This window comes from Polypterus senegalus, chromosome 2 (assembly GCF_016835505.1).
Source record: "Polypterus senegalus isolate Bchr_013 chromosome 2, ASM1683550v1, whole genome shotgun sequence".
NCBI classification, from domain to species: Eukaryota; Metazoa; Chordata; class Cladistia; order Polypteriformes; family Polypteridae; genus Polypterus; species Polypterus senegalus.
The window spans coordinates 154,729,974-154,739,543 of NC_053155.1; the positions used below are offsets into that span (position 1 = coordinate 154,729,974).

The window sequence follows — 9,570 nt, forward strand, 5'->3', positions numbered from 1 at the left end:
ACTTTTCCATTTCAATCATAAATTATGATGTTCCTTTTCATTTTTTATGACTTTTCCTCTGTCGTCTTCTCTTTTTAAATATCTGGTCTCACACACTTGCACAAGGAAGGCAGCTAAATGGCTCAAATGAGGGAAATTCCATGCCAAACCATTGAGCTGAGCGCATGAACCCTTTCTCTTTTTCTCCTGCAGACCATTCTCAGGGAATTCTGCCTGGCCCTGATGACACTACACCTAGTTCTGGCCCTGATGATGTCACTTCCAGTTATACCCCAATGACACCACTTCTTCTGCCTCTCCTTAAATACCAACATTTTCTACCTGTGCATCAGTTCCATTTTGAACTCTATTATACCAGTTGCTTTTCTGTGTTTCAACGACCTACAATGTATAGGGCCGCTACCCAAAACCTTTTGGTTGCTACTTTGTGTTCTTTTTGTGACACTGGACTGGTCTCATTACAAGACACATTCACACAAAAACAGACACACACACACACACACAAACACATTCACATTCATACATAACAGGACAAATGACAAACTACAGTCACCAATTTATATAAAAATCTGGGTTGTTGTTTGCAAAAACTCATTTATTCATTGGAAAAAATATAGTTGACCAATCCCTTTACTTCATCAGACATCTTAGGAAACTATTAATTTATCCTTGTGTTCTAACTAGCTCAAGTCTTTAAACCACTTCATATTGGTGGCATAGAATATTACCATCACCCAGCTGCTTTCTTCAGGATAGACAGTATAATTAATTACCTCCGTCATCCTGTACAGTCCCTTTTCTTACTATTCCTTTCTGGTAAACCATACAGGAGGGCCATACAGTGCACTTACACCAGTAGTTTCAAGACAATTTCTTTCTATAGATGATAAGGTTACTGAAGAGTCATAATAAAATATTGTAGATGTTCTTAAAAATATATATTGTAGATAGTTTTATATATGCTACAACCTATGTACAGTATAATTATTTTTATACGAGTGTGCGTGTGTCCTTTTATTGGTATTGTATCATTGTTACTATTCTAAAGAGATGTGCAATTAAGAATTTTTTTTATATTATTTACACATAACAATAAACTTGAACTTACACTTCAGCCAGCTGGGTCCCTGGAGCTGTGATACAGTATCAATTAGTACTTTGTCACTCTGCAGCAGTTTATGTTTCCTTCAGGGAACAATGGTATAAGGTTAGTCATTTCTTGGGATGAACATTTAGGAGAATATTAAAAAACACTAAATCATTTGGGCTTATTTCTGAGTGAGCACCAGTTTTGCCCAGAATGGTATTGCACTTGCTTTTTAAAAATCTGTTGCAGATATTGATTGCTCATGCTACCAACAATACCCATACATTGAGCTACATTTCTATGTTCATTTCACAAGCAATCACTAAACAGGTGATTCTATGAAGTATATGGATGCTTGAAGAAGCTGCACTTTGCTCGAGTTATACCACTTGGCCAAGGAATGAAAGTGTTATCACAGGTTTTAGCACTTTTTATATTTTCCACTAAAACAAGCCTGTGTCATAGTACATTTTAGCATCCAGAGATGGCTAGTTAAAAAAATAGCATTTTGATCTGTATTTCTTTCTAATCACAATTCACCCTAAAGGTTTATTTCTCTTGAATGTGTTGCAGACTTGAATTTTATTTTTCTCTATACTTAGAGCATTTGGCGTTGTCTCAAAATATTCTTGCATTATCATACTCTTACAGTATTATATGTAATTGTTTTAAGATCCTAATTTAAAACAATCTATACATGATATATGAATGTTTAATTATACTAATTGGATTAAGCAGTTTAGGATTTTATGTGATTTATATTTATAAAATGTATACAGTGTGCTGGACTTATGAATGACAGTGAGCTATTTACATAACATATTTTCAAGCGCATTCAATTCAAGTCACAATTGCAGGGGACTATCAACACTGGATGCAATGTGGGAAATAATCCTGTAGATAGGCATTATTACACTCACATTGGACAATTTAGATTTGCCCCCAAAAAATCTACCTATTTATAAGAATTCTGAAGTTCACAGAAGAAGACCCACACAGGTATGGGGAGAGTATGCAAACTCCATACAGACCATGAATAGAAACTGCATTTGAACCTAGGACGTTGTATCTGTAAGACAGCAGAGCTACCTTACTGCACCACAGTTCCACTCAGATGTTGTATAAAACATAATTTAACAGTCTTTTACATAGTTGCATTAAATCACATTGTTATCGTAAGTCCAGAATACATTTATACAGAATTTCCCAAAGTCATTGGCACTTTGAAAAGATGTTTGAGGCCTTGAACTTAGTTTTGTGTGTGACCTGCTTATAGAACAAATTTGCTTTCCTGAATTAAAAGGTATTACTGTAGATTCACCACCATTCATGTGATATTTTACACCCTTATTTTTTTGATAATTTAACCAAAATCTAAGTTAATGCTATAAACTGAACATCTTACTTTGTCATTAATACTTTTAGAATGCATAACTACATTTCTTCATTTTATTTAATTATTTTCTGAAAATATTTTATTATATTCTATTTTCCTAATTATTTTTAATTAGCTAATTATTAGTGGTGTAGCATAGGTGCAACTGACAATTAATTAAATAAATGATTTTAGGTTTAAATTGTAATTTATTGTTACGACCGTTGCACCTGCTTGATTGCCTTATTTAAAAATGTATTTTCGTACAGAACATTCAAATTTTTATATGATTGTAAATCATGAATAAATATATAATTACACAAAGAAGTAGCTAATGAAAAGGATAATGACAAAAACTTCAGACTTACATAAATCCAAAAAAACCTGTGTCTACAAATTTAATGTCCACAAGACCATGGTGTCAAGAAGACAAGCCATCATGAACCATTAGCATATGCTCAGCCTTTGAACTTATTAGGATCAGAAATGGAATGATGATACTTAAAACCTAAAAAACAATAATTAACATACAAGACTTCAGCAGTTCAATATAAAAAGTTATGGCCAGATTATTTCTCATAGTAGGCATGGTAAAAATGCAGTGTATAAAACCACAAAGATAAGTTCTTCTCCATAGGACCACAAAGGGGAACATTCAAGCTTTGTTATCTACTAATAGTGAAAAGGACTCGAGTGACAGTTTTGAACATAGTCACATTAAAATTTTCAGAAAAGACCTGCGACGTCACTAGTCACTCTGATTCTATAACTGAAAAAGAGGAACCAGATAATTGTAGGAGAGGTGGACCAAACTATTAACTCTTCAAAAAAAAAAAACTGCCCAGGCAAATGCCTAAAATTGTAAAGGTTATAGGCAATGGAGCAAGTTCACCTCTGTGATGTCTGAAAGTGATGTGACACACAGGAAATTAAAAAAAGAATGAAAATGTAATAAAAAGATAATGACAGTAATAGTTAAACCCTTATAAACTATAACAGTGGTGTATATTACTGTCAATGCAAAATTTCATTAACTATTTATAAAGGAAGTGAAAGGTATTAATTTTCAGTACAGAAAGCACTAGATGAGATAAATAAGGGATTCGTAAAACACTGGAGTGAAATGTCTGTATTTTGCTTTATGAAGCAAAATGCCAGTACTCCATAAAGACAATTAAATCCTCATAATCAAGGACTGAACTGAATTGCAGCATATGAGTGCTTGATTTTAAATTTAAAATCTAATTCCTTAAAATAAGAAAAAAAAACTGCTATACAGAGGATCACTGGAAACTATGTCAGAGAAACAAAAAGTTACAAAAGGGAAATCAATATGTAGAAAGCAACTTATTACTGTATGACAAATTTTCACTTAAAGTGTTTAACTCTATAAATACTTTAAAGAGAAAAATATTATTTTCTAATCTATTTTTATTGCTGTAATAAAGTCATTCTCTGTGAGAATATTACCAAAGACAGACTACGTACTGGCCCATAAATGTGACTGATGCCTTGAATATGAATGAAACTTTGGAATTTAAAAATAAATTGACAATCCAAATTCAGTTTTATGCAGTGTTAAAGATATAGCCTTCAATTAAATACAGAGACATTTTGTTTAGTCTACAAAAAATTCATAAGCACACGACATACACAGATGCTTGTTTCCATATAAATATTCTTAACCTAACTGTAGATAAGAGTCACTCGCCTTACAGAAACAGAAATAAACCACTTAACCTTATTGGTCTTTGGTGCAAATATATTATTAAGTTATTATAAGGTAAATGCCGTTCTGAAAAATGCAAGGTAATTAATCTCACTTTTCACTGGGGGATTAACTTTCATCAAATATATATATGGCTTGGTGGGATTGTCTCCAACTTCCCCGCGACCCAGAATAAGTGGGTTTGAAAACTGATGGAAGAATATAAATCTGTAAAAGAAATATCACCATACTATGTGTTTCGTACGCATTCTCCATAATTTCCATGTTGACCTCTCCTGCTCATTATTCGGTTGTAACAAACATGCTTTTAGGTATTTGAGGAAACCCGTCAGAGCTCTTCATCACGTTTGTAAATTAACGCAGCTAGTCAGAGCAGCGAAGGCCGATGCCTAAACCTTCCCGCTGTACTCCATTAATGCCTCGTTAGTATTAGTTGCTTGCAGGTGCGTGTTCCGTGACGCACTCTTTGCGGGACCGCGCCTCATTTAAAACGCTGAGGTGTGCCTTAGAGTGTGTTCAACTTTTTGATTTTTTTTTTCTTCTTCTTCTCCTCAGGTAAGACACATTGCCATTTCTTCTTTCCTGGCGGTAGCTGGCTTACATGTAAAGCGTTATAGAAACATTTGAACCGATGCGAAAAATAACGACGAAATTACCTTTTTTTTGTATGATGAAGTACTAGGTTGTTGTACCGTGTTAGCCATTATGAATGTAGAGAGATGACACCTTTATTGGCTAAGATTACAGTATGCAAGCTTTCGAGGCAACTCCGGCCCTTCTTCAGCCTGAGTTGCCTCGAAAGCTGACATTTTTTAGTTTGCCAATAAAAGGTGTCATTTTTTGCTTGGCTTTTCTTTGTATGATAAACGTAAACAACATCATGACATTTTCCTATTCCATTTAAAACCGCCGTTAAGTCGTCGTTGTCTGCTTCTTTGTATGGTGTGTCTAAAAGTAAGCTCGCCATGTTTATGCGTGTCCTTCTAATGTTTGTGGTTTTGTTTTTTCCGAAGAACAAAGGAGGCTTTTACGGGAGTTGTCGTCTTCTGATAGCATGTTCATAGTTCTGTGTATAGCAGATGTCTGTTGAAGTCCTATCTGTGCTGTCTGGTTTTTGGCTTAAACTGCTTGTTCGTCGCCTATCCTCCTGTGCACCCCTTGCAACAGTTTGGACTGTAGTAGTTAACCTGACCGTGGATAAAATCGAACCCTGATGGTAGTGCTGAAGATTCAAGGCTGGTATAGGTTTAACTGTTCTGTTCAACTGAACTGTATAACTCTATAGTTTAGCTGTTCTGCCTCCCTAAGAGGTTAAAATACAAGTAATATTTTGTGTTAATGTCTGGTGCACTAACCATTGGAATATATGTGGGTTTTTAAAATTGCATTTGCCATGTCAACAGTTGGCAGAACATTTTTTACCTACTCTTAAAACTGGCATGGCAACTTGATGGCTGCTAAGGTGGATACAAGGGGCTGGTGGTGGGGGGGGAAAATGAAGCTTGTTGGCTGGACCCAACAGTGGAGCTGTATGCTGTCCATGGTTGATTCTTTTAGAGGCATTACTTTTTTTTTTTTTTTTTTTTTTTAAATATAAGACTAAATATGGCTTAGCACTCTAGCAAGTACAGTGATTTTAACTAGTGAATAGCTTGCAAAGTGGATATACAGTATGTGGTTTGCTTGACTTGGTAATCTTGTGGCTCATTGTGCATGCTCAAAGATGTGGCAGAGTCAGATATGAGGTGAAGGGAAAAAGTTGCCAAAAATTGCCATGCAGAGGCTATTTCAATGCCAGAAAGTTTACAAGCTGTTGGCTGTAATTGAGCCATTTGGTGGCTGAAGGTATTTCAGTATTTAAATGGTACTTCCCTCAGTTTTAGGGCTTATTTAATGTGCATAATGTCTCTGAAATTTTGTATAGATTATCATTCTTTTCCCATTTCACAAAACCTTTTGTTTTAATTTCATTTGGCCTTTTCATAAGGTTCTTGCTGGCTTTTTTTTATTTCTTGTTTATTCATGCTCTAATACCTAACGGTTTCTCTTCCACATTAGTCTGTCTTGGGTAAACCAAGATTTGTCTTCTACCTAACTGGAGCTTCCATTGCTTTTTATTTCAAGGTTCCTGCACTTGTACGAAAGAAGCCTTGGAAATGTCTGGTCGTGGGAAGAAGGTGGTGGCTGTTGAGGCTAAATTAAAGGTTCAGAGCAGATCCTCTAGGGCTGGGCTCCAGTTTCCTGTTGGTAGAATTTATCGGCTTCTACGGAAAGGACACTACGCAGAGAGAATTGGATCTGGTGCTCCGGTCTACCTGGCAGCAGTTCTTGAGTATTTGACTGCAGAGGTAGTGGAACTTTCTGGTAATGCAGCAAGGGACAACAAAAAAATGAGGATTATGCCCAGGCACATCCAGCTAGCAGTGAGGAATGATGAGGAGCTCAATAGGTTACTGGGAGGAGTGACCATTGCTGAAGGTGGAGTTTTGCCAAATATACAGGCTCAGCTGTTGCCTAAAAAGACTAAAAATGCTTCTGTTAATCATGAAAAAGATGTTGAGTCCCAGGAATTTTAGAAAGTATTAAGCTTTTATTTGTTTTTAAGTTTCTTGATTAAATAAAGCTTTTTTATATATAAATTCACATCTTTTGTGTTTTTTTCTTCTCTTTGGCAATTCCACGATTAATGGTGGCAGGCTTAGGAACAAGCAATATATGGTAACAATGCTTTCTTGCCAAACTCTCAACATGGGTGGTTGGGATTGTTGGAAGTTTACTGTGTGGCATGTGGGTGTTTTGTGTGTGTGGTGGTCTTGTAACTGCAGTCTTAATGCATTGGCTTTCAGTATATTGGCCTGCTTCCTTTTTTTAAACTTGATAAAGTTTTGGAAACAACCTCACCCAAACCCAAAAGCATAGGCAAAGCAATGCTTTATTTATTAAGGACAAGTTAATCTGTCAAGGTATTTAACAGTTCTGTTTTAGAACTTATTCAGGGTAATTGTTAATAATATTGCAGCTTTAAAGCTGCAGTTTGTCTGCCTGACATATTACACTTCAATATTGCCTTGCTCTGGAAATTGGGCAGAACTTAATAGTCAGTCTGAGTTGACACTCCTTTTTAAGGTTTACTTTCTGTATATAACAATACTTGTATATCTTAACTGTGTATAAGCACTTCCTTGGCACCATTATCTAATGGGTTCCCATGTAAAATGAAATAGTCACTCATTGACTTTGCCTTTTGAGACTTTGGTCTCCATGACTGGTTAAATTCTTTAATCTATTCAAGAATCTTATTCAGGAAGCTTGTCTACCCAAGTTGGAGTAACTTGTCAGATTAAGCATATTAATCACATTTGTCAGACTTGGTCTTCCCAACCCTTATGTACTATGTTAAACACACCAGTATCTTGCAAATACAACACTGTATGCCGGTCTTATTTGTCGATGTATTTTTTAAATTTTTTTTTTGGTTTGGCACTTAAATGGAATTTAAAATTCTTACCCCACCGTTCATATGCTTCTGGGCCTTTTTGTGCATCTTTTCTAGACCATTTTCTTGGCAATATGGACTGAATAACCAAATTGTCTTGTGCTCTGATCATACTTGACCATTCTGTCCAAGTCCCAGCCTTCTCCAATTCCTTTGCTCCCCTAGGTCAGGAAAAGACTTTTTCCTACTTGAGTGGCTCTTGTTTCCAAGTATCTTGATTGGAAACTGGTGTCAAGTGAAAGCACCTTGATCCTCTAATGTTTGGGAAATGGGCAGTATTGCACCTTGCTTGTAACAAGCAAAACCAGAATTTTCTCTCTCTCACCCCCCCCATTAGTAATATCCTGTTCCACTAACTTTTTATAGTGGTACTGCCATTTCTAAATTTAGCACACTAGAAAGTATTAAAGCTGTGAGCTTTCCTACAGATTGTAGGCATTAAACACTCCCAATAAAATTGAAATGCAATGGCTGTTTCTCAAGGCTATTACTGAAGGTTCCATAAATTTTAGTTTTAACAATTCCTAAGTTTGTACCCAACTAAAATACTGAAATTGGGTTTTCTGACTCAATAGGGATGTTGCAATAATTCATTACTGTCCCAAATTTTTTTTTTTTGGAATGTGTTGCAGGCTTGACATGCAGAAATGGATGTATATTTAACAAATGAAGTTGACCAGACAAAACATGAAATATCTTGGCTTCATACCATCTGCAACGAAGTTAAAGTAAATTTAAGAATCATTTTTATTTTTTATTGCAATCCATACAAAGCAATCAAGTTTTTACAAAAGATTGAGTTAAGAACAGATCGATCCCCACCCCTGAGAGGGAGAGCAAGCCAAACAGCGTAAAATTTAAGGCTTGTAAACGTACCTAAATTAATAAATTCTGTGTGCTTCATGAGCTTATTTAAAATATTACTGATTAGATCCTGCCATGTTTTGAAAAAAGTCTGTACGGATCCTTCCAGTTTATCAGAATAAGTCTGCGTGCCAAAAGTGTAGTGAATGCAATCACAATTTGTTTGTCTTTCTCCACTTTAAGCCCCTCTGGAAGAACCCCAAACACCGTTGTTAATGGGTTAGAAGGGATTGTGAGTCCAAGGCTATCTGAAAGGTAATAAGTTTTGTCCAGAATGTTAATTTGGTGCAGGCCCAGAACATGTGACCCAGTGAGACTGGGACTTGGTTGCAACGTTCGCAGGTTGGATCATGCCCTGGAAACATTTAGGAGAGTTTTAGTCGAGACAGATGTGCTCGATATATAATTTTGAGTTGTATAATTGTATGCTTTGCGCATATGGAGCTCGAGTGAATTCTCTGCATTGCTACTTTCCACTCCTTTTCTGATATATTAATTGAGAGATGTTTTTCCCAGTGTCCTCTTGGATCTTTGAAAGGGAGGGATTGTAAAATGATTTTTATATTGTAGAGATGGAGTCCAAGTCCTTGAGAGTGAGCAATATTTTTTTCCAGCATGGATGAGGGTGCCAGATAAGGAAAATCTGGAAGGTTCTGTTTAACAAAGTTCCTGATTTGGAATGTAATTGTTCATAGGATTCAAAGACGTTGTCTATATAAAGATCTCTAAGCAAGTTAATTCCAAAATTTTTCCAGATATTAAAAACTGCATATGTTTGTGAAGGTTGAAAGAGGTGGTTCTCTTGCAGAGGTGCCACAGATAGAAGCTTCTCCGTCTTAAAATGCTTTCTACATTGGTTCCAGATTCTAAGTGAGTGGAGCACAATTTGGGTTATTTGTATATTGCCGATAACGTGTGTTTATTGGAGCACAGAGCAAGGAATACAAAGAAGTACTGCAGGATTTTACTTCTATTGCGGTCCAAGCCTGTGTATGTTTTCTATTTGTGTCCAGCTTTAT

The 9,570-nt window shown here is 35.9% G+C and overlaps 1 protein-coding gene across 1 annotated transcript; it reads left to right on the top strand.

The window, feature by feature from the left end:
• Positions 1–4,662: 4,662 nt before the first annotated feature.
• On the top strand, positions 4,663–6,830 carry LOC120524250 (late histone H2A.2.2-like). Its single transcript, XM_039746110.1, has 2 exons — positions 4,663–4,746; positions 6,316–6,830. Exon 2 carries the CDS (start codon positions 6,348–6,350, stop codon positions 6,765–6,767), a length of 420 nt encoding a protein of 139 aa, XP_039602044.1. The 5' UTR covers positions 4,663–4,746; positions 6,316–6,347; the 3' UTR covers positions 6,768–6,830.
• Positions 6,831–9,570: the final 2,740 nt, after the last annotated feature.